This window comes from Eublepharis macularius, chromosome 2 (genome assembly GCF_028583425.1).
Source record: "Eublepharis macularius isolate TG4126 chromosome 2, MPM_Emac_v1.0, whole genome shotgun sequence".
In the NCBI taxonomy this organism is placed as follows: domain Eukaryota; kingdom Metazoa; phylum Chordata; class Lepidosauria; order Squamata; family Eublepharidae; genus Eublepharis; species Eublepharis macularius.
Window position 1 is genome coordinate 208,611,576 of NC_072791.1, and position 25,862 is coordinate 208,637,437.

General features: G+C 42.8%; 1 protein-coding gene across 4 annotated transcripts in view; it reads left to right on the forward strand.

Moving 5' to 3' along the window:
• Positions 1 to 25,862, forward strand: part of IKZF2 (IKAROS family zinc finger 2) — a 134,800-nt gene that overhangs the window by 70,183 nt on the left and 38,755 nt on the right. For 2 of the 4 annotated variants that reach the window (XM_054970970.1, XM_054970972.1), the window contains exons 4-5: positions 5,722 to 5,991; positions 19,914 to 20,081. In XM_054970970.1, coding sequence (XP_054826945.1) covers positions 5,722 to 5,991; positions 19,914 to 20,081 — 438 coding nt within the window. The remainder of the gene's footprint in view (positions 1 to 5,721; positions 5,992 to 19,913; positions 20,082 to 25,862) is intronic. The other 2 variants (XM_054970971.1, XM_054970973.1) reach the window with 1 other exon arrangement.

The window sequence follows — 25,862 nt, forward strand, 5'->3', positions numbered from 1 at the left end:
CAGAGTCTGAATACAGGCACCTGCTCCAAACTGGAGCTTTTCTCCCTGCAAACTGGAAAAAAAGAGTCTGGCACCAACCTGCTCTCATGCCCGTTGCGAACAAACAGAAGCTTATTATACTGTCGGAATGCAGCCATTGCTTGGAACGTATTCAGACGTGTCCACTTCTAAGCTTTGGATGTTCTGAATTATTTCCTTTGCTGCTAGATAAAGTTGAACAGTGTTATAGTTTGTTCTATAGGAAAGGCACACGGGGCTGTTTGACAAAGGAAAGCTTCCTTTGGCCACACGTTCAGATTAGCAAGGACCTAATTGCTGCTGTGCTTCACAGTCTTTATAGAAATGCAGAGGAGATTAATGGCAAATAAGAGCAGTTGTGAAATATTTACTGGATATCTCTGCTTTTGTTTGCCTTTCTAGTGCTATTGTGAGAAAAAGAAACATGTGAGCAAAAGCTGTTGTGTCAGAAAATATCTAGAAATTGCACATTGCTCCACAGATGTATAGATTTAATGAGGGACCACAGTGCCATTTATTTACAGTACAGACTGTGGCATGCTCAGAAGTAAAAGAAAGTGTGTATTCCTGAGTTGCTTTACTTTTTTGTTTTTTTGCGCATTGCCATCTGTCACTGCAACAAGAAGAGCAAACCAGAAACATATTGGGGGTGGGGGGGAGAATATTTAATAGTTATTTATTTACATATTTTGCAAGTTTAATTTGATGGAATATGAACCCTGGTTAGTCACCCTAACTAGTCTGGGCTCAAAAACTGGAGTCTGTAACATGAGTACTAACGGGCAGTTGCAAACTTTGTAAAGTGATGCAGAAGGAAAAAAGAACAGGTGCAAGGTGAATAGATGCATTAAAGTTTTGTAGTGATGCTGCTGCAACGGATCAGATGTGTGGAATTCACCAACTCTAGGTAACATTGTGAACTCAGCATGGCTGCTGCTTTTAGTCCCAGTTCTGTGCTTGCACTCCCTGGCACTGTGTCCTCCATGAACCCAGTCATTGCAACCATGTGTTTTTTATTACAGTGGTGATGGTGGCAGAGAGTGCCGTCAAGTCATAGCTAACTTCATGGCAAGAGACTAACAGAGGTGGTTTGCCATTGCCTGCCTCTGCAACCTTGATGTTCATCGGAGGTCTCCCATCCAGTTATTAATCAAGGCTGACCTTGGTTAGCTTCTGAGATCTGATGAGATCGGGGTTGCCTGAGCTAATGTTACACTCACTGAAACCAGTAACTGTTAAAATCTCACAGCAGTTTGGACAAAACAAAGAACTATTTGCCTTTTCACATCCCAATTCTTGAGAAAGGGTGCCTAAGACTGGCTCACAATCCTGTTTAATAAAATAATCACCCAATCCCAGGCCTCTTTTGAAAATGTATTTACACATGAAAATGTATTTACGTGACAAGTCATGCTGAAATTTGAATGCAGAACCCCCCACACAAGTCCATGGTGACATGTTTTGGGTTTTGATCTTCATGTAGAAGTGTTCTGATGCATATGGATCACCTTAGCTGGATCAAGGAAAATAAGTGTATACATGACTTTATGAAGTGTTAAAAAGGGGCCTGTGCCCCCACCCCACAACTGCCTGTGTGTGGCCTGGAATACCTATGTCCTAACATTAATAACATAACATTTGGTTTCTATATTGCCCTTCAGGACAACTTAATGCCATACTCAGAGCAATTTACAAGATGTGTTATTATTATCCCCACAACAATCACCCTGTGAGGCGGGTAAGGCTGAGAGAGCTCTGAGAAGCTGTGACTGACCCAAGGTCACCCAGCTGGTTTCAAGCAAAGGAGTGGGGAATCAAACCTAGTTCTCCAGATTAGAGTCCTGCCACTCTTAACCACTACACCAATCTGGCTCCTAGATATGATTCTGCATGAACGAGTTCCACATTTGACTTAATGTACTCTGGGAAAGCCTGATTGTGAGGGGAAAAACCCTTTTCTCTGCTGCCTCTCACTCCTCTGCCAAAGAAGCTGCTAGCTTAGGGATGGACCCCCTCCCAGCTTGTGAGGATGACCCACACAAACGTTAGTCAGGGATCATTTCACAAAGGGATGAGTCTCCTCACACGTTTGGGGAATCAAAAACAGCTGAACTGAGGGGAACAACTAATACACTTAAGCAGTCATGATGATACTGAGTGAACTGTAATAATACTCAGCCGTTCAATGCCGTCCTTGAGATGCAGATATTCTGAATGCCCCCTGTGCACACACCCTGTGCAAAGTGCATCACTCCGGAAGGGAAGAGAAGGGAAGAGGCCATGGGGTGGAGCAGAGGAATATAGCTACCTTTCTATAACAATAGTACAGTGGTTTTACTATGAAATATTTCAAACGATTCTTGTGTATTTTAATCCTTCCTGTGAAAATGTGTAGAAACTTCCTGATTTTATCTTGATGGATACTTGGGGAATTTCATAATAGATCTTTGAATGACTCAAATGTGCCAGGATTCTGCACTGTGTACAGTTTCTATTCCATACCGTGAAATTAGGGCTAGACTGAATAATGCGGAATTAGCTGGATAAGGGGAAATGGATATTCAAGCTACAGGCAGAGTCTGATTCCACATGATTCTGCAGTCCTGGGCCGTTTTTGCACTGCTTACCGGCCACGGAACATTGTGCAAAGCTCCCAGAATGACAGCGTCTTCCTGGCGCGATTTCATGCGAGAACGGCAGTTCTCACGTGAAATCGCGCCAGGAAGATGCTGTTGTTCCGGGAGCTTCATGCAATGTTCCATAGCCAGTAAGCAGTGCAAAAATGGCCCTGTTCAAGTTAATATGTAGGTCTGCCTTTGGTTAGGGCCTGTATCCTGTGTCCTCCAAATGTACATGCCTTGAGTTCCATGAAAGAAAGGTATGATGTAAATGAAATAAAGTTCTACCTGTCCTGTTGGCTCCTTTTGGCCTTAATCAAGTTGGTGTCTCTCAGCCCCAGTTCCACAACAGTATTTTTTTTTTTAAAAAAACCTGGCTTAACCATGTGCAGTTGTTAGCACAGTAACAGTTTAAAGCACTTTGCAAAATTAAATGAAGCCGTGATCCTCCCAGAGTTGTGATTTTAAGTGTTACGGTTTTCAGTAGGAAATTTCAGCATGTACTCAAATCTCTCCTATAAAAATTACTCGTGCTTAACTGTGGCTGGAGTCTGTCTTCTATAAATTATATAAATATACTAGCTTGATACCTGTGCTTCGCTACAGTATTTAACTACTTTAAATCCAGTTACCGCCTTTCTTCAACTGTCTGCAATTTCCTTGACCTGATTCTTACCTCAGAACACAGAGTTCCACAGCTGACCAATCAGAGAAAGGGGGGTGCAAGCCAGCAGGAGCCTGCCAGCCACATAGGAAAGCCAGGCCCCACAGGGAGATTGGCAACCCTAGTGAAGTTTTAGGGGAAGATTGGGAGGTGCATTTTACCTCAGGACACATTCAGTGACTCCCAAGCAGCTGCAGACTGTTTAGAATATTGGGGGTGAGGATCAATTAGGCCACATATGCAAATAGCCTTGAAAGGCTGGCCCAATCAGGGAAGAGTGGCCGAGCTGGCAGTGGGCGAGAGTGCAAGCCTGCCAGCCACATAGGGAAGCTGTATCTCTTTGGGAAAACATTTTACCCCTTTTCACCCCCTTAGGGGGCAAATTTCTTAGAATCCCTTCTTAGTGGATGTTTACATCATGAAGGGAATGTTCTCCCCAAATTTAATGTTTCTAGGTCCAGGGTTTTGGACTGGGCATTGATGAGTCAATCAGGACACTTGTCTTTATATATATATAGAAATACATCTGTATATCTGAAGGTGTGTAAAGTAAGATTAAGGCAGTGGGAATTGCCTAAGTAGCAAACGACTTGTGTAGAGCAGAGGAGATCCCTGCTGTAGCAGCATTCCTCTCCTTGGAGACCTGCGAGTCCCAGATGGAGAGGAAATCTTCACACAGCAACAAGCTCTAATGGCAGGTTCCTGACAATGGTAAGGTCTAAGAACAGGGAGGATGGAAATGTTTAATAGTATACACAACTTTGCTTTGGTACGAAGGTGATTCGAAGCCAGAGGTGTGACTTAGTTGCTCCTCTTTTTTCTTCTCAGTGTGGGTGTCTTCTGACGAAGTAGGTTCAGGCAGTGTGTTGGATTGGAAGCTTATACTTTAGAGCTCAGTTGCTCTGTTTTTCTCTGCCGCTCGTTCCAACTGGATTCTAGCCAGAGTTTAGAATGGAACGTCTAGTTTCACAGCCGAAGCAAGATGTTGTTAGGAAATATTTTGGGTGTTAAGCATGTGTTGTAAGTTGGGTTTTGATGCACAAACCACCACTATGTATCAGTCCCGTGGATGGTTGTGGTGAGTAATTCGCACTTCTGAAAATCAAGACCTCTTGTTTAAGAGGCAAGGTAAGAAGAAAGAACCAAAATACAGATCGGTGCTCAAAGGAATATGAAGCAGCCAGTCGCTTGTCTTCTCACTAAGCTTAATCAAATCATTGGTTTAGATTAGATTCCATTTCTGCAGGCGGAGGCATATGCATTCATGAAACACAACTTTCTCGCCTCCCCTCTCCTGCAGCAGCCGGAACTGCTCCCCAAATCCTGTTGCTGGGGTCCCCCAGGAACAAGATGAGGGGGCATTTCAGGCTGCTGTGGAAGGGGAGAGGAAGAAAGTTGCATTTCGTGAGCACATATGCCACCACCTGCAGAAATACTCTGTGGGATCTAAACCATTATTTGGTTAAATATTTTTTGAAACCTAGATCAAATGCACTTTCAGTAGCAAAAAAAAAGTTTCCGTAAAGTTTTATCAAAACTTTTATCAAACTTTTTCCCCACTGAAAATGCTTGTCATAAAAGTTTTCAAGGATTATGTAACTAAAGTGTGATTTGAGTAAGCTTAGTGAGAAGATAAGCACTTCTAGTATATTATACATCTTATTATGAAGAAGAGGTTGTTCTGATGGTTTTCAGGTCAGCTATTCTGCCTTTTGTTTCTTTTACAGATTTCCTAGGGCAAGGCTTAGTTTAATGAGTAAAACCAGTGCCCTGTATCCCAAAGGGCCTGAGTGAGGTTCCCAGCACCTCCATTTCAAAGGATCGTGGCTAACAGGATGTCTGCCTGAAGCTTTGGAAAGCAGTCGCCGGTCCAACTTGCAAATAAGGCAGATTCATGTGCTCCTGTGTAGCAAAGGCAAATCCCCAGAATCAATTCTTGTGAATTTGCCCATCTACGTTTCCAATTTTCTTGATGGCAATAGGAGCCGGTTCATAGGATTTCTTAAACCTTTTGCCTGGGCTGCCATCATTGTTGCTTTTGCTTCCTTATTTCTCCTCTCTCTAGGAAGCAACCCAAAACAGTAGAACCAGAAAATGAAGAGAGGTGAGTTAATCACAGCTGGAGAATGCTCCAGTGATGTCCATGCTAGTTGGACGACTGTGGCCGTCTCCTATTGTCCTCTAGTTTCACATCATATGTTTTACAATCAGATAGTGCCGGCCTGCTTTCCTCTTCTATGATAAGCTAGTTGGTCATCACAGCCAGTCAACAAACTCTCAAGCAATGCGGCGATTGAAAGATGAGCCAGTTTTGGAATCTGCCAGCCTTTCAGAGTAATGTCACAGCGATAGTTGTTTATTATGCTGACAATTAGGAGAGAACAAAATTAACGTGCAGTTCTTTATTATTATTATTTTCAGCAAATTCCATAAAGCTAGAGATGCAAAGTGATGACGAGGATTCTGACAGGAAGCCCCTGAAGCGGGACGATGGGCTCAGGGGTCACGATGAAGGGAGCAGTTTGGAAGAACCTCTCTCTGAGAACCATGAGATGGTGGACAACAGGAAACTGCAGGAGCTGTCTGGCGAGGGAGGAATCCGGCTTCCGAATGGTAAACTGAAATGTGACGTCTGTGGCATGGTTTGCATTGGTCCCAATGTGCTTATGGTACATAAAAGGAGTCACACTGGTAAGCAGCTGAAAGAAAAACGTGATGACTGCCTTTGGCTTCTCGTGTTGATATTTCTGACATCTGCTGTCTTGCTTTTCTCAGAGCCAAGCTACAAGTGACGCCTGACACAGGTTGGACACTTGTCGGCTTCCCTCAAGTTTTGATGGGAAATGTAGGCGTCCTGGTTTTACAGCTTGGCTGTCCCTTACAGCTGCAAGACCAGGATGCCTACATTTCCCATCAAAACTTGAGGGAAGCTGACAAGTGTCCAACCTGTGTCAGGCATCACTTGTAGCTTGGCTCTATGTACCCCAATGATGGCTAAGTGGGGGGTGAGGAACAGCTTTGCTTTTCTAAGTAGAAGACTGTTGGCAGATAAGGAAGGAGGTTTGTGGGCACAGATTTGCAGACTGAATGGCTTCGCATCTGTAGAGGCTTCTGAGAAATCTCATTTCCCTGGCAGGTGACCTTCTTTGTGAAGCCAAACTGGCTCCCTTAAAGCAGGTCTCCATTTTCTGCTTCTATTGCAAAGCCCCGACCGCCTGATTTCTTGAGTGTCTGAGCCACTGCCAAGAAGAGGATATTTGATGAAATCAAGGCAACTTTTTGTTTGCAAAATGCTTAAAGAATATGGCATGAGTGGTAAAACCTATCATGGAGGATGGATCGGACTGCCACTGTTAGCCAAATTGCTAAAAGCAAATTCCTGTGTCCTTCTCAGAAGCTGGCTGCTTTGGACTGGGGAGGTTGAACCCTTGTTCTGATCCAAAAGGACTCTTCTCATGTTTGGGTCCAGTAGCACCGTAAAGACCAACTAGATTTCCAGGGTATGAGCTTTTGAGAGTCAAAGTTCCCTTTGTCAGCTGTGGCTTTAAAGCTTATACCTAGAAATCTAGTTGGTCTTTCAGGTGCTACTGGACCCAAATCTTGCTCTTCTACTACAGACCAACATGATGACCCACCTGAAACAATCTTCTTATGTTGCGTCCTTTTAATAAAGGCGTAAATAGTTTACCTGTTTCAATTGTTCGAGTGACTAGGTTTCCAATGTGTTTGAGTGTGAGGTGTTTGAGTGTGTAGATTAAGTGAGAATTCAGTCTCCAAAACTAACCCTAAACACATTTATTCATCTTGAACAAAGAGTTGAGGAGTGTTTATGTTAACTAGTGGTGTTAACTATCTCACCAAAGTCTGGGGCTCCCCACATGTTACAGGGGTTAACTATCTTAGAATAACATAATCTGTATATTTTTCTTGACTACATTTGAATTTATGTCACTACATTTCACCCTGTACTACTTTCATTTCATGGCCCCATAACCTTGTTGTTCATTTGTTCTTGACCCCCCCCCCCAATACCCTTCCATAAAACGAATGCACAGCGAGAAGCTTCTCAGTGCACCCGAAGAATTGCGCTCTAGTCCATGAAAGCTTATGCAGGCGTATATATCCTTCAGCAGTTTCTTCCACAATCTTTTTTTTTATAAATTATGGAAGCTATGCTTGGATGGTTTTTTATCAAGCTCAAACCCACAGAGTCCCAATGTAATTTCTGTTTTCTTCTGTGGCACCTTTTCTCCAATATTCCGGTATAGTTTTACTAATATTGTAACTAAAACTGCACACATTGCTTCAAATAATCCTTATCCAGTGATAATGGATAAACTATATTCCCAAGTCCACAAGGCCTCTATTTTACACACAGATGTCTTATACATTTCAGGTTTCTTATTAAAATCAGCAAAGAAAATGGCTTGCATATACAAAGACTTTAAGGTGCTGCTGCCAAATGTACAACTCCTGCTTCTATTTTTTGTAACAGACTAATACAGTTTCTCCGCTGGAACGTTTGTTTATTTATTTGTAATCCACCTTTAAAACTGAGATCCAAGGTAGATTACACAGAGCAAGTCACTATGAACAACAGCCAGGACATCCAGTGAACTAATAAGATAAGGTACTGGTGCCAGAAATTTAAAAAAATTAGCCTAAATCCAAACACAGAGATGAAACATTGCTGAAACAAAGCATAAGTAATTAAACATGACATCTTTTAACACCGTGGAAACTATCCAGTAGGAGCATATCTGCATCAACAGACAGTACTCAGTAATACAGTCCGCAGTCCCTATCTGTGTACCAAGGCATTTCCCTGAGCCATTTCTTACAGCACAGCCCTCTTACTTGGGTAGAAAAAGCCCTCCTGAATGATTCAGTTTTGCATAGTTTGTGGAAAGCCAGGAGAGTGGGAGCTTTCAGGACCTCCTCAGGCAGGCTGTTCTATAATCGGGGGGCTACCACAGAGAAAGCACGTGTTGGTTTTGTTCAGCTGCAAGGTGGTATCTGCAGAAGGCCTTGTTCTGATAAAGCACGTCCTGTTCGTATTGATGAGATTTGCAAGGAGATGGGTTTAGGTTTGTAACCTCCATTCAGTGTCCTACAAGCACTGCAAGGGCAAAAATAAGGAGAATGCCAATAGTGAGCTCACCCAGCCCTGAAAAGGTTGCCGGTTCCCAGTAGAAGTTCCCTAATATGATATAGCAAACAGAAGAGCAAACCTTGCTGGAGGACCTGGTTCAGGTATTCTGAACTGAAATAGCTGCCTATGTTACTCCATAGAAGTCCCCCCACCCCCGCCTCCCAAAAGCAATTGGCAATTACTTGAATAAGAAACTGCAGCTGCATGAAGTGGCACCGGCAGCAGAAGCTTATGGCACAGAGAGGTGTTTAGGTGGTGGAACAGCTCGGCCTTCTCCCTGCCTGCCTCTCCCTAACTAAGCAGATTAAATGCAAAGCCACACCCAAGGTTGTTTTATTGGAGGGTGGGGGGGACACGCATATGGGGGCTGTATTGTATGTACTAGCGTGGTATTAGAAATTTTTTGTGGCATGCTGCCTGTAAAGATCGGACTCTATTGCAGTGTGTCCAAACTGTAGCTAGCTCGTGACCAGGTGGCAGTCAGTCCTCCACAAATATTTATAAAACTGCATTCTCAAGTCTTCACGGTGTGTCAATGCTGAAATGAAAACAAACGAACTACATGGATGGGGTGGTGGTGGAGAGGAGAACACTGCAAAAATAAAAGAACAAAGGAGCGGAAATAGTAAGGAGAAGGAAGGAATGAGGAGAAAGAAGAACAGAGTGGAGTTTAAGAGAGGGGAGTGCTGTTGTTTAAAAGAAAACATGACAAAACCTGGCTCACGTGAATGAGAAGCTTCTAAAGGGCAGCTTGGGTGACCTCGCAGGTGTCAGTGGAGAAGGCCCTTGCTGGGCACTCAGGCTTTGGCAGTTCCCTCTCTGTGGGAGATCTTGCAGAACCACTGCCCCTCACAAATGGGCTAGGACTTAAAATAAGGCAGCTTCTGAAGTTCATGAGGAGCACATGGTTGGGCATGCAGGTGAACTGAGGATAGCAGCACCGAATAATTGCCTCTGAACTGTCCGAAGAAGAAAATCATAGGCAACCACTGTGAACATACAAACAGTCCGAGTGCCCCTTCATATTTTACGTTGCATTCTGATAGTGGGCAAGTATGCAGATAATCTGGACATTTGATACCTTAGGCCAGGGGTTTTTTTCTGGGAAAAGAGATGGTGGAACTCAGTGGGTTGCTCTCGGAGAAAATGGTCACATGGCTGGTGGCCCCGCCCCCTGATCTCCAGACAGAGGGGAGTTTAGATTGCCCTCTGTGCCGCTCGGCGGTGCGGAGGGCAATCTAAACTCCCCTCCATCTGGAGATCAGGGGGCGGGGCCACCAGCCATGTGACCATTTTCCAAAGGTTCCGGAACTCCGTTCCACCGCGTTCCAGCTGAAAAAAAGCCCTGCCTTAGGCACTTCAGAACTTCCTTCTGGAGTAGGATTGTGACAAAAAGAACCGCGTTAAGAAGCTTCCCTTGGGTTAGAGGCATAAGCATCCCTACCTGGAAGAATGGTGCTCTTTCGCTCTGTGCAAATGTGTTGCTTGGTCATAAGTTCCTGACCCTGCAGAAATGGTTTATCTTTTGATGTGTTCTCTACTTCCGTTGATTTCAAGCACCACTTTGTTTTTTACGATCCAGACCTTTTCCTTGGTGCAATTTCCTGCACACATATTGAATCCCTTACTTTAATTTCAAAGAGAAAAATGATTCCACACTATATAAAAGCTTGCACACTATAAAACGATTCCACACTATATAAAAGCCTAATCGCCAATGTGGGGGTGATCATACCATTGTTCCTTTCAAAGTGCTTGCAAGGATTACTGTGGCCTGGTCTACACAAGCAGCAAAAGGAAATAAGATTGAGTTAAGGGGTCGGGGAAACCTTCCAACCTACAGACAGAACACGTTTTGGATTATCTGTAGGTATTCATCTTCCTGAAAGCAGAAAGTAGTAGAACAGGAAGCAGGTTGAACAGAAATAATTTTTCTGATATGCTGGTATGTTTATTTTGGGGATTCTTTTTTTCAATGGAAGGGGGCATTCAGTAGCAGTGTCCCACATCTGTGTTCTGAATGGTATAAACAAAACAGAAATCCAGAGGCATCTTCAGGTCTAACAGTATTTGTTTGTTGTGGATTGTCCGGGTGGTATAGCCGTGGTCTTGGCATTGTAGTTCCTGACATTTCGCCAGCAGCTGTGACTGGCATCTTCAGAGGTGTAGCACCAAAAGACAGCGATCTCTCAGTGTTACAGTGACGAAATGTCAGGAACTACAATGCCAAGACCACGGCTATACAGCCCGGAAAATCCACAACAACCATTGTTCTCCGGCTGTGAAAGCCTTCGACAATATATCTAACAGTATTTGTTTCAGCTTAAGTTCATACTCACAAAAGTTCATACTGGAATAAATACTGTTCGTCTTTAAGGTGCCGTTGGATGTCTTTGTTGTTCTGTTGTTCTCCACTCTCCCACGGTACAGTCTGAAATAATTTGGTTGCATTATGTTTTGAACTTTCTAAAGTGCTGCCTCTAACTGCTAAGTCCTGCTATTTATTGTTTGTATTTGCTGAGCTGTCAAAACCTCTTTGCAAAGAAGTCAGCATAAGTTAATAGCCCGCAAACGGTTTGCTAGCCCACCTGAGCACGCCTCTCCTTAGTCATCAAACTGTCTCAACACGCAGGAGGAAAAGATCCAACTCATCCAGTTGATTAAGATTTCCCTGCCTGGTCTCCTGGAGGCAGCGTTTTTCTTGTGGTGATGTAACAGGCGCAAAGTAAGCAACTCAATAAGGAGTAATTGTGGCTCTGAAGTGTAATTAGTTAGGTAGCTTTCTCTGGAAATGGTATTAGTGTGTGCCGCGCATCACCTGAGGGATTTCTGTGCACCTGCATTATGACACTGGCTTCGCTACCAAAACCTACATTTATTAACCTTTTCTAGATAGGTGTCAGTTGGTGACATCCAAGCTTTGCCCAGTTTGTGTTTTTAGGGTGTATTCTCACAACTCACAAGGCAGAAAGGCTGCCTTGGAGTTATAGAATGATTCCTGGCAGGCAGTGCCTCTAAACTTCCACGGTTCTTCACCCTCGGACTCCTGGTCTGAACCTCAGGAGACTTAGTGCCTGGTGGGGACAGCAGATGGTTCCTGGAAGGTCAGGAGATGTGTCTGACTATGCCTGTAGCTGCAGAATCAAGCTGGATGGACACTAGAAGGAGGAATGAATGGCCATCACGTTTAAGCCAAGCAGAAAACATGCTGCCCACTTGATTGTGGCCTGCCCTCTCGTTCTCTGGTTGTATCAGGAGACCCCGAGGAAAGCACAAGGCCCTGCAACCTCAGATGAAAACCTAGACTGGCAACCCAGGCATAGAAGATCACCGTTGGATCTTGTAACTACATACCTATGAAGTATTGTGAAGATGAGTGAGAAGGGAGGCTGGAGCTTTGAAAGGTGTGTGAATGGCCATCCAGATTATGCAGTCTTGCAGTTGGTTATGAGCAGGTTGCCTATGTTCATTTTATACAAACAGGTTTTTTGTCACTTTGTAGGTACAGAAGTAGGCCTATGTCTGCTTACCTAACCACTTTATAAAATCTAGGGATAAAGCTTTTCATGGCGTGTGCCATTTTAGCTGGATGTCGGGCAGGGAGGAGAAGCCATGTTTGCAGAGAGTTTGCTACCTGGTTGGAATTGGGGCAGCCAGACTAGTTTTTATTGTCCGTGGTTGCCTGGTGGCCAAACGCTTGGGAGGAGGGAATGTGGTAGGAGTTCAGGAAGCCCTGCAGGGCAGAGCCTTGTGAAAGAGGCTTGGGGGGAAGCAAGAAGGAAAAGGAATGACAGCAGCAGGAGCAGTGGAGGGGGTGACAAGCGAGTCTGTACCTGCCGGGGTCATGGCTGGGTTGCCTTGTTCCTGGACAGAGTTGCCAAGTCTGGGGTGGGAAATACCTGGACATTCGGGGGTGGTGCATAATGCCACAGAGTCCAGCCTCCAAAGCAGTCGTTTTCTCCAGGGGCAGCGGTCAACTTTTTGCATGGTGAGATGCCCCACCAGAGTTTCACGGTGGTTGCTTTGACTTGGGTGTTATTGTTGAGCTACTCCTGGGGAAGCATTAACGAAACAAGTTACTAGCTGGCTCCTTATCGAGTTGCGGGTCTCTGTACCCCAATAACAGCACCTGAAAAAAGAATTAAAAAGATGTCCATATTACGAGATTGAATATAGTTCACTTTAATTTCTGGATACTTACCTCTGTCGCTAGAATGCTGAGAATGCTGAAACGTTGATGCCGCTTCACTTCACTTCCTTTTGTAATTAACATGGATATGTTTAAAGTCTGCTACTCGTTTGAAGGATAGCCGCTGCTTCAATGATTATTGTTTGATAATAGTTTCATATTGGATTGTGCTCAGATTTGGTTATTGTATATCATTGGTCTTATAAATAATTGTGTAGCACTTTACACTTTAGAATCTTTGCACTTTGCACTTTTGAATACACCTTTTGTAAGATATCTGATTAGTTTCTTTAATGTGGGTTCCCTCTGCTATTTTGCTGAAATGTTTCAGAAATAATTCCATCAGCTTTGTACATTAGCAACAGACATCAGCTGGAATAATTGTTATAGTGAATTGTAATATCTATTTGCAAGCAAAAATATTTATGTATGATAGTTTATTGTAAATGTTTACCTTTTGAAAGCACTTTCTGCACGTATGCACTTTTTCAATATAAAATTGTAAAAATTATATGACTTTTTGTTACAGCAAATTTGCATAATTTTGCATTACTGTATTAGTCGTGTAGTGGTGGTGGAGAATGCCATTAAGTCATAGCTGATATGGCGACCCCTGGTGGGGTATTCATGGCAAGAGACTAACAGAGGTGGTTTGCATCGCCTGCCTCTGCAACCCTGGTCTTCGTTGGAGGTTTCCCATCCAGTTATTCACCAAGGCTGACCCTGCTTAGCTTCCAAGATCTGATGAGATCAGGCTTGCCCAAGGCTATCCAGGCCAGGGCATACTAGTTGCAAGTGCAATGAAGTCACTTCCAGGGAAAACCTGGAAGCTGCAATAGCAGCTCTAGGAATCACTAGAAACTCTGTGGTTCCCCACCATGTCCCTGCCCTCAACTCTCCTGCTGGTTGCTTGGCCTGGCAACGCTAATTATAGCATATTAATTGTTGTCAAGATTATTTGCATTTTTAAAAAGAGTATTCTTGAAAATGTTATTTATGTCTACAGTATGCATAGAAATAATCATTAGCTAATGCTGTTGTCTAAGATAAAAATACACATTATACTCATTTTTAACAAATCTTTCATTTCCCTCATTCCAAAACCAAAAAAGGGATTTTTTTTTCAGTGCTTCCCCAAATTTCTATTTTTTTCCGCTAGAAGAATTGAAAAAGCCCTCAGACTTTTCATGCTATACATGGCTGATTCCGCACACGTTGGATAATGCACTTTCAATGCACTTTATCAATCGTTTGAGGTGGATTTTTTGTTCCGCACACAAAAAAATCTGTTCCAAATGATCTATAAAGAGGATTGGAAGTGCATTATCCAACGTGTGCGGAATCACTCCGTTTTGAAAACAAAATACCTCACCTCAAGAAACATTTCACTCATTCTTAAAGAGAAAATATTTCATAGGAGTTTTCAGTGTCCCTCCAAATTTCTCAACTTTTCCATTGATAATACTGTAGGGCAGTTCTCAGACCCTTCCCTCTCCCCCACACACATTTTTCTGTTGGTGTTTTTTCTGGGCCTTCACATCTGTGCTTTGCAAGGAATGATGCAGAATGGCTTTCTCGTTCTGATCCACTGGAGCAAGAGTAACATTTGTCAAGGCAAATTGACATGGTTAAAGATAGGATTACTGGAAACCTAATGGAAAGGTATTTAATAGAACTGAGAGCATCAGTATATTAGTGGCAGCCTAAGCTAACCAATCCAGAACAAGAATACTACCACCAGTGTCAGCACTGTTTCAGGACTCCCTTCCTTTTTCCTGGTGTCTCCATCCAGTGTCTTTTAAAGCCCAAGAGCTTGCCCATATGATTGGCTGAAAGGAAGAGGTTGTTAACATCTTCTCCCTCCTCATCTTTGCTTAGAACTTTGCCTTTGCTGGGCTTCTTATTGGATTAGGCTGGCTGGTTGAAATAGCAGCTAGAGGCGAGGACTAAGCCTGCTATCCCACCTAGAAGAGATGTCAGCTTTGGTTGCAGGACAGTTTAGGCTAGGCTACCTTGCTTTGGATATTGTTGCTGCTGATGTGTTGCCCTTGGGGAGCACTGGAAGGCAACATGATAGGGTTTTGTCCCTATGATTGGTAGGTAATATTGGTTGAGGGTAGCAGACTGCATCTGTTGTTAGATGAGCCATATAGGGTAAGTGGGGAATTAGTTTTTAGCATGGTTGGGGAGGAGCAGTAGATAGAACATTCGTTAGAAACATATAACGGTGTGGTTTGTTCTGAGATTAGTTGGGAGGAACGGTGGTTGACAGGCAGTGGAGAACAAGATGTGACTCATGTTCAGGCTCACTCTCTATCCCTCACCTAAGCATATGCGTGGGGAGGCCTCAGTTGTGACCCTGACTTGATCTTGTTTTCTGTAGATGATTTTGCTCCTACATTATATAATCTTGGAGGAGGATATCAGTTTGGCATGTGCAACTAAAACCTGGGAAAACTGGTGGTAGTATTCTAGTTCTGGATCGGTTAACTCTGGCTGGGTATGCAGTTGTCCATGTACCTCAGGGCAAATGGGGAGGGGCATGGCTTTAATCCTCCAATAGGCTTTCAGAGATAGCTTATCCAGACAGTTGCTTACTGTGTTTCCTCAGTTGGATTCCAGGGACAGCTTAGGGATCTCATTGGTGTACTGTCCACCTTGTTTTCCAATGAACTTCCTGTGTGAGCTGATGGAAATGGTATCCAACTTGGTATCAGAAACCCCCTAGTTCAATTGGCCTGGAAATTTCCACTTCTATGCCAAGTCTTCCCCGTCAGGCCGTGCTCAGGACCTTTGCGCATCCCTGAACCCCTAGGACTGTTCCAAGTTGTCTTGGGCTCAAGCATGAAAAAGGATATCACCTAGATCTGACTTGGTCACCAGCAACTTCTACTGCTCTATTCCAGGGGTTAGAATTAAAAGCTCTGACACTATTAGATCATATTTTGCTTACAGCTCGGTTGATGTTCACTCATTCTCTCTGGTCCATTCTCAGAAATGTATGGATCCTAATAGTTTTGGGAATGCTGTCAGGGAGTCTCAAAAGTGACTCTGTCAAAGCCTTGGTGACAGATTGGAAATCCTATGCTGTCTGAGGCAATTGACTGGGTTGCTTCCCAGACCCTCTCCCCTTTTTTTTGCACATCTCCTGCTCCCTGTTATTCAGAGATGCTCACAGTTCTGAATCAGGCTGGAAGACAACTAAAGTGTTGTTGGTGGAACACTCATGATGGATCTAGCAGAGTGCTCCAAAGAGCCCATTTGCAGCATGGCGAGGTGGTAGTAGTGGAGAAAAATGCCCTTCTCTGTGGGCATTGCATTGGCAATATCACCCAGCACAGATTTTTAAGGTTGTCTGAGGCTTAATACCTAATTGGGGCACCTGTGAAGAAGAAGCTTTTGGGCCCCGCTATGAAGCTTTGGCTTGAGTCTTGGCAGCCGACATCTTTTTCATCCATTCTGACTTGAATGCCAGATTTAAAATGGAGTCCTGAATGCACCTCCTTGTCTGGTCTGCTTGGACCATTTTGACTTGTGCTATCTGATGTTGACCAACTCTAGGCATTATAAAGGCCACCACATCCACACCCTTCTTAGCTAATAAAATGGATCAAGAAGTGGTAAGAATGTCTTTGGCCAGGACTATGGAAACCTTGGTGGTGGAGGAGAATTTTCCTAAAACTCTGGAAAACTGATGAGGCTATTAGTTAAGAAGCCACCTCTTGCTGGAGATGACCTGGCTAGTTGAAGGTGTATGTCAAACCTGTCTTGTTGTGACAGTGCCAGCTGCAGCATATCTGGATGTGCATCCTTCTTAACCCTTTTTAATCTGGGTTCCATCCTGGCTTTGGGGCAAAGGGGCTCTGACCGATGATGTGTTTAAACAGATGGATAAGGCAATGTGTCTGATAGCTTTTTGGTAGGCAATCATCTGGTCTTTTCAGAATAGAAATTCAGAATTTCAAGCACAGACCTGTTTTAGTTCCAGCCCTTTGTGTCAGAGAAATAGCAGAAAGTGGTCGTGATGGATATGGCTTCTCAAGCATGGAAACTGGATTATGGTGTGCCAGAAAGTTCTTTCTTTTCTCAAAGTTGCAGGTAGCTGCATCAGTCCAATGCAAAACTCAAAAAGAAAAGCAACATAATACTTTTTATTAAGACCAACCAAAGTAACGTAAAACAGTGTGTAATCTTTTTAGCTCTCCTGAACTCTTCATCAGGCTAGATGTTCAGTGTGTGTGTGTGTGTGTGTTAGGCCCTGATCTTCAGGCCTCTCATCTGCAACCTGCATCTTGTCTGAAGAGCTCTGAAACATTTTTTTTCTTCTCTTATGTTGGAATTGTCAGTCTTTATATTTCTTGGAAAAGGCCTTCAGATGCTGTAGTTTCTCTCCTAGTGGAGAGAAGGGGCCAAGTACATGAAAGCAGAAAAACTGATGTTGAACTTAGAGATGATGGAGTTGATGCTAGTGAAGGAAGCCAAGTAGACATGGGCACAAAACGGAAAAACCCCGAAATGAGAGGTTCGTGTTTCATCGTGTTTCATGAATCATGAACCATGAATTTTCACAAAATTGACCCGTTTCAGGAAACGATTCGTTAGTTTCGTGATTCATCAGAACCAGAGGCATTTCAATGGCCCCCTTCACCCAGAGATGCCAGAAAAAGACAAGCAAAGAATAAATAAAGGAGGCCTCAGTCAAGCTAGGCCCCAGAGCCAGGCATAGGCCTGAGGATGGGGCGGAGGTGTTGGGTTGGAACTTGGAGGAAAAAAGGAATCCTCACCCAAAAGACCTTCCCAGCAAGCTCCCAAATCCACTCTCCCTCTGTTCTCAAAAAGCCAAATGCTTCCCAGAAACTCTCCACTCCCCTCTCCCCAAAAGTTCTAAATCCACTCTTCCAATTCCAGCAACAATTCCTCCCTCTCCCACTATCTACTAGAACTGAACCACGAGGCAGAGAGCTGTGCCTTAAATAAGAAATGCTCACATAGAGCAGAACAGGAACTCTCTGGTCATTGGCAGACAGACTTGGCCACCAGGGTTTGGAGGGAAGAGATTGGTGTTCTCATGTCTACAGAAGGCCCACCTCCTCAGTTGCCTAATCCCCTGCCCCTTGCTGTATAGGGCAAACAGGGAGATCTCCAGTTGGCAGGGAGAGCTGCCTTTAAGGGTTTTGAGGGCTAAGGTAGGGGTTTCCAGGGCAACAAAAGGTCTGCAGACTTTCCTGGCCTCCATTGCCTAGAGAATCAATAGATCGGCGTCAGCCTGTCTGGCGTTACAAATCAACCACGAAGCTTACAAATTGGCCCAAAAAGTCATGAATTTCGTGAAAAACATGGCCCTACAAATCACGGTTTCACAAAGCATGAAACGGCCCAATTCGTCACGAAATTTGAGTTGTATTTCGATTCGTGCCCAAGGCTAAAGCCAAGTTGTTGTTGGGAGTGGGATTGATTTGCTGCTAATAGGCTGGGTAAAGTTACCCTTGGTTGTGGAAAGAGTGTAGGAATACTTCTGGTTCAAGTGAGTAGGTTGTGGGTTGTGGGTTATTAGATGAGCAGATGAGTAGGTTGTGGGCATTCTGTGAGTAGCCCACAATCCATCCTTGGACATATATTCTCATTGCTAGAAGAGGGATCAGCAGCTATTTGTAATGAATGAGCCAAACAACATCAAAATTCAGAACAGGGGATCAAGAAAGAGCCAATACAGGAATGCCCTATTTTCATAACTCAAATTCTATAACATAACTAATAAGCAACATGTTGATTAGTAATCCATAAAGTTTCTGCAACCCAAATACCGGTCTTTTATTAGGAAGTGGCACTTACATGGTCTCACAATAAGTAATATATTATATAGGATCACCCTGCCTGATTGTTTTAGTGCATTCGTATAAATCTGAGCATGTTTTACACTTGGATTTCTGGCAACTTTTCACCTCTATTGTTTCTCTTTTATTAAAATATCTCTGAGAAACCCTTTAGTCTCATAATTTTTTCCCCCTGTCATTCCCTTCACATGGTTATTCTAGCATCTCACTCACCCTCCAATATACCTAACGTAAATATTTCATTTTCTCTTTTTTCCCCCCAAAGAAACAAATTTAGTTTAAGAACTAAAACTATAATTTGTTTTAGATCAATGTTAGCTTTGTTAAACAAGGTTACACTGCTACAGACGTGTCCACAAGTGCCACTCAGCCAACTGAAATGTAAAAAGATAATAAGACTTTTGCTTTTATTACTGCAGTCTAAAGTCTTACAATGAAATCCTAAGACGAGTTACTCCAGTCTAAACCCATTGATTTCAATGGGCTTAGGCTGGAGTAACTCAGTTTAGGATTTCACAGTTCGTCATCACTCTCTGGCTCTGGAAATTCCTATAATCTGGGTGTTCTTTCTGTTTAAAGCAGTAAGGGCTATACTTGACACATTGTGTTTTGTCTTTGTGTGTGTGTGGCAGTTGTTACATTCACAGAGAAGGAAAATATTCGTGCTGCACATTAGATGTTGTGGTATAATACAGTGTAAACCCTCTAAACCCATAGCCTTCGAAATGACAAGGTTGCCATTTCATATTTCATTATGAGTGGGCGACAGACACTAACAGAACTGAATCTTGGCGTAATGGATCTACTACTCTGAAGTCTTGATGTCAAAGGCCTGAATTGCTGTGGGCTGGCTGCGGAGCACTGTCCCCTGAGTAGGCTTCCATCAGCAACCTACTTCTCCAGTGACTTGGATGGAGGAGATGGGTTAGGCCTCCTCTTTGGTGCATGGGTGGGATGCAGAGGGGGAACAAAGGCATTCCATGCTGGGTATTCTAAAAATTTGTATAGCGTGCTGAATATTTTCATTGACCTATATATGGCAAAAGACCCTTTGTTTAATAATACTTGAAAGATATCCCTCTATGTAAGGTGACATATTTTGTCACCTTTAAGAATCCCCTTTAATTGATAGCTTTAGATGTGTCTGATAGCCAAGCATTATAAAACTCTCAAAAATTAGATTTCCATGCTGAAAATCATGACTTCGAGAAGGTCCTCTGCTAAGTCTTCCCTACCAATTAAGCTATCTGTCACCAATGCAATTGGTAGAATTAAGTGCAGTATAATGTGTTTAGAGAGAGGGGAATTGATTTGTAATCTTTGTAGGTTTGAATTATCTTAGATATATTTTTGAGTGCATCCAATAAGAATATTGAATTGGTAAATTTGTTGCCCAGTGGATTCTCAGTTATTCTTTCTGTTGTATTCTGCCATATAGGTGAGCGTCCCTTTCACTGTAACCAATGTGGAGCTTCCTTCACACAAAAAGGCAATCTACTGAGGCACATCAAATTACACTCTGGGGAGAAACCATTTAAATGTCCCTTCTGTAGCTATGCTTGCCGGAGAAGGGATGCCCTCACAGGACACCTCAGGACACACTCTGGTGAGTCTTCATTGCCTCCTCTGGCACTTCTGAATTAAACTGTAATATATAATGGAAGTATTATGATTTTTTACTGTGGTGTCAAAACTGAACTAGAGGCAAGTGGGTGGAATTTTTTCTCCCTAGTACACAGTTGCCTCTGAAATTTGGCCTGAGCGAAATTCAGGGTCAAATTCTGTGGCTCTGCAAAGTCCACAATATTCTCTGGAAAACTCTGCCAGTCAAGTGTTATTGAAATTCTTGCTGCCTTAAGTGAATCTTCCATCTGTCAATTCAGGAAATGTTCATGTTTTCATGTGACTCCATCAGCAAGTACCCTTATGACATGGCCACTTCCTTGCCCTGCTATCTCTGACAATCTCCTCCATGTTGTGAACATTACAAAACCCAAGCTGCACTTTGGAAAAAAAAAAGACATGCATAGGAACTAGTCGGTCCTAAGTAGTATAAGAAGTTTTCCCCGATTCATGATGTGAGCACAATTTTTACACCACGTTTCTGTACCAATGGCGGAAAAATATGTTTGGGTGCATGTTTCCATCTCTTCCCTATTTACATCTTTAAAATAATACCAAAAATGACTCTTATGCATACCATGGCTGTTTTCACACGTCTTACTGGCTGTGGAAAATTGCACAAAACTCTGGAACAACGGCATCTTCCTGGCGCGATTTCCCATCATTTCTGATGCCATCGCGCTATGAACCGGAATCATGATGGGAGATTGTGCCAGAAAGACGCGATCGTTCCAGGAGTTTTGCACGATTTTCCGTGGGCAGTAAGACGTGTGAAAATGGCCAATGTTTCAATGTACACATTTCACCCCAATACATTATTTGTTCCGGTTCAGTCTTAGATTCTTGTTCAATATGACTCTACGTGGATTTTAAACTTCATGGGTAATCTATGGAATTTATTGTTGTTTACAATGTGTTTTTCTTGTTGTTTCTCTTTTTTCTGTTCCTTTAATAATTTCCACAATAATGGTTTTCTTTTTTTAAAAAAAGCACTCTGACAGAGGAATAATTACTTTAAATCAAGAGCTGATTTCTGTGGATCCTGCTGCCAAGACGGTTGATATCTGGGCATTTTTAAAGAAATAAACTGGGTGTCTGTTTCCAAGATGTAATTTTTTATGTTTTACCTGGTAGACACGGCCTGTGAGTTTTTTCCCTTCTTCTCAGCATAAAAGCGCCTTCATTAGGGTTGGCTCCCCACATGCAAGAGAAACAAAAAAGAAAAGCATGCAGTTTAAAGAGCTTTATGTTGCATAATTACTGAGCTAATCACTGAATTGTTTTTTCTCATTTCTGTCACTCTTCCAGACACCAGGGATGGTGGTGGCAGCCAGTGAATTTTGGAACCGGTGGGGCTGTATTGGTAGTGTGTGTGCCATGTAACTGTGTGCTGGTGTTTATGCACATAGCACATGCATCTTCAGCTCTCCAGGGCAATTTTCTGTGCCTCTGCTTGGTTTTGGACAAGCTCTTCTTTCTGCACCCAGCAAATAATCACAGCCTTCCCCACCCTGCTTTAGGAAGCTCATATGTCAAATGCAAACGGACAAAATAGAACTGTTTAAAAAGAGAGTGGAAAAAGCTCTCCAGAAAACAGTATCTGAAGAGATGTCCAACTGTTATTATTAACAGCAATGGCACTGTTAAAAAGGCTGTTAGGAGAGTAGATTGAAGGATATTATGTATTATGTGATTCTTCTTCATAACCTAGCCACTCTGATAATAAAATCAGTATCTGCTTTCTCGCTCCTTATGCAGATGTGTAAAAACTGCCACCACTCAGTCAAGGGCTTTTATGGTGGCAGCCACTACATTGTGGAATGGCCTTGCTGAGAACATTGTTTGTGTTCACTTTTTAATTCTTCAGAAGGCTTTGCCAGATAGTTTAGTAAGGCATTTGAATCTGGTTGATGAACCTGACAAGTAGTTCCTTTGGTCCAGACTATACACTGTGGAGAGGTTTCCATTTTCACGTGAAATACTTGTTAGTTTATAAGAGTTACCACATGCATTTGGCATGTTGAGCTGCTAGTTTGCCATCTGAATAATTCCATGATTTTTGTTTTTGTAGAAATCCCAAGAATTATTGTTAATACTTCAGTGTCCTGCTGTTTCTAGTCAGTTTCATCAACATGTCATACACCTGTTGTTCAAACTGCGTGTCATTGAAAGTTTCCTTTTAAGTGATCTTGGTTCAATGCTTGATTGTCAGTTTGTGTCCACTGGATGTCCATTTGGACATGCAACTGCCATGTGAAAAATGCCTTGGGAGATACGTCTGCCAGAATTGTTTGGTGCCTTCAGCACTTTTGGCATTAAATCAATAACGTCAACATATCACAAGAAAGTCTAGTTGCAGATGTTTTCAAAAGACTAATTCCGATTCATTTTAAAAATGGGTAATTATTGATGTGCTGGTTATTGGCAAAGACTTAACTCTTTTTTTCTAATTTTGGGAACGTGGCTAGGTATTCCAAAATCCTCTAAAGGAATTGGATCCAGAAATTTCTGGGTTTTTATTACATTATATAAAGTGGAAAGATTTTTTAAAAAAAAGATTCCTCAGTAACAGTGCAATCCTACATGGTGTTGCGCTGTTCTAAGTCCATTGAGGCCGATGGGCTTAGAAGAACACATCTCTGTTTAGGATGCACTGTAACTGTTAAAAGTCATGAACCAGTCCCTGGCCGTTAAACCCCAAAGATCTGTTTCCTACTGATAAGATAGAAAGTAATTTGAAGGGCTCCTACAGAGTGTGGGTTGAGCACTTTACTTGGGTCTTACAAGATCTTTCCCTCACTGACAATGTTAAACAGCAGCCTTAAGATAAGAAATTGCATTTACATCATAGAAAAAGAAAATGGCATTGGGCCATGTGAGAAGAAATAAATCTAAGCAACAGGCCTACACAGGTATAGGTATATCTCTCTTCTATTACATAGGAGATAGCATCTTCTTAATAAAACATTGAAGATGTTCATTTCCCTTGGCTTTCCGTTTTGGTCTTCCAGCCTAGATTGGAACGGAAAGCTATAATTTTGCTTTTGCTTGCTTAGGAAGTTGAACAGCAGGTATCCCCTTTGTACTGTTGTAATCCTTAATTTCTCATCTCATGTTTTTAGGTGTTCGAATGTGTTCTCCTTTAGTTCGTTATAAGAAATTCTAGATCGGTGGGACTTGCTCTGATCAGAAGAGCTATGTGACTGTTGTTTGCCCTAGGCACCACCTCACCATGCACACATACAATAATATAAGATACAACTTTTAACATTAAATATATAACTATAGCCTTTTAAATTGCTAGATTATATCGGAGTCTGGAGCGTTTTCTGTCCATGCCACTGCTGAACTAGGCCAACCTTTTATGTCTGGAATGATGGAAAGGGCTTCCCTTTCTGCCTTCTCGCTGTCTTCTCAGCAGGAGGAAAATCCTTTCTTTCCTACTATAATATCAGTTTCAGTTTACTCCCCTGCAGGGCTTTTTTTCTGGGAAAAGAGGTGGTGGAACTTAGTGTGTTGCCCTCGGAGAAAATGGTCACATGGCTGGTGGCCCTGCCCCCTGATCTCCAGACAGAGGGGGGAGTTAGACTGCGTGGCAGCGCGGAGGGCAATCTCAACTCCCCTCTGTCTGGAGATCAGGGGGCGGGGCCACCAGCCATGTGACCATTTTCAAGAGGTTCCGGAACTCCGTTCCTCCATGTTCCTGCTGAAAAAAAGCCCTGTTCCCCTGAGACTTTTATCTTGCATAAAAGCTTGTACCCTAAAGGTTAAATAGTCTTCTACCAGCTCCAGCATCTTAAGGCAATACAGGCAGGGGGTAGACTGCAGGCTGCTGGTAGATCATAGTCACTTATCTAGGAATCTCCAGGCTGCCAATATTCTTGCAAAGAATGCTGGACTTTGTGGTCTTTAATCAAATACAGATACTAACTATATTCCTAAACAGGATTTCATACTCAGGAAGGATCATTTAACAGAATTAGATCTTAGCCATTAAGAGGTCCCATGTATGCCTTCTTGACTTGCAAATTCATAATATATCAGCGGACAGTTTCAACGTACACCACAAAAGATGGAAATCAGCTCACCCTGGTTTTAGGGTAAGCTAATACGTTCAGTCACATTGTAATCTGATAAACTGAATATGTAAAAATTTTAAATTTCAATGGCTTCACCATGAATAGCTGGTTCATTGGCGTCTGCCATATGAGACTGAAATCCCACAATGAAAGTCCAAATTGAGAAGATCCCTGGTGATTGATGTTCACTTCAAAATACAGAGGAGAAGCTATGGCAGAACAATGGACTGAATTCAACGGTGGGAGAAATGCAACAGAAAAATGTACAAGAGTCCAGTAGCGCCTATAAGACTAACAAAATTTGTGGTAGGATATGAGCTTTCATGAGCCACAGCTCACTTCTTCAAGTAGAAGTGAGCTGTGGCTCAGGAAAGCTCATACCCTACCAAAAATGTTGTTAGTCTTATAGGCGCTACTGGATTCTTGTTCTTTTCTGCTGCTACAGACAGACTTAAGATGCCTACCCATCTTGATCTATCTCCACAGAAAAATATAGTGGGAGACTACAACTTCAGTACAAGATATTCCTTCTTCCTTGCCTAGAATAGCTAGGGTAGCTGGGGAAAATGGAAAGCCAATGTGGTGTGGTAATTAAGAGTGTCAGGCTGAGATCTGGAAGACCCAGGTTCAATTCTCCACTCTGCCATGGATACTTGCTGGCTGTGCCATTTTGGGCCATTCATGCTATCTGAACCTCACCTCACAGGGTTGTTGTGAGGATAAAACGAAGGAAAGGAGAATGATATAAGCTGCTTTGGGTCACCAATGGGGAGAAAGATCAGATATAAATGAAGCAAATAAATAAATAAATAGATTGTAAAGCTCTTGGAGCTGAATAGCACAAAAAAACCAGTAAGTGTTAAGAGGGGTAAAGGAAGTCCATGGTCCAGGCTACAACTCAGTAAAATATTTAAATCAGGTTTAGGTGATTCCATACTTTGCAAATTGTCTTTAGTCCTGGCATGTGCCTTTAGTGTGCCCCTGCCTCCGTTAACAGCCTTATTTGTACCTAAAAATAACCTGATTATTATTATCAATCACCTTCATCGGTATCATCAGTCTGATTCTAGCCACACTATCAAGAAGTATTTTCCACTGAAATCAAAGGGACTTTATTAGACGGTAAGGGTTTAGGACTGGAGAAAACAGTGTCTAGTCATGCCAGGTCTGGCATCTGCACATAGCAGAAGGAGGGGGCCTGGGTGTGCTGGAGTGGTGAGGCCATAGAATGGACTCTGGTGCTCCAGACTCCAGGTGGAGTGCCCCTCCCTCCCATGAATTGTTCTCCAAAGGTGGCAAAAAGAAGTAAAGGGAAACGGCAAAGTATGAACTTTTCTCCTCTGGCATGCCAATATTTTTATTTTCAAATTTGTTTTAAAATGAAACAGTTTGTTTTTAAATGGAGAAGTGTTAATAAGTGACCCTCTCCACCCACAGTCTGAAGTGGTACAGCCCACTCCCCTGCAGAATTCTACCTCTAAAGGCATTCTTTTTCCTGCATGTTTAGACCATGCCTTCTCCTACAGTGGATCTTTGATAGGGTTAGATGGCTGTCTCTGAAACCCCAGATGGTCAAGCTTCTAAAGGGGACAGCCATCAAGTCTTGATGAATGTTTTCTGCACACCTTGCCTTAATACATTGCATCCTGAAGCTTTATCCTACAGGCTTAGAGCCAAACTAAAGG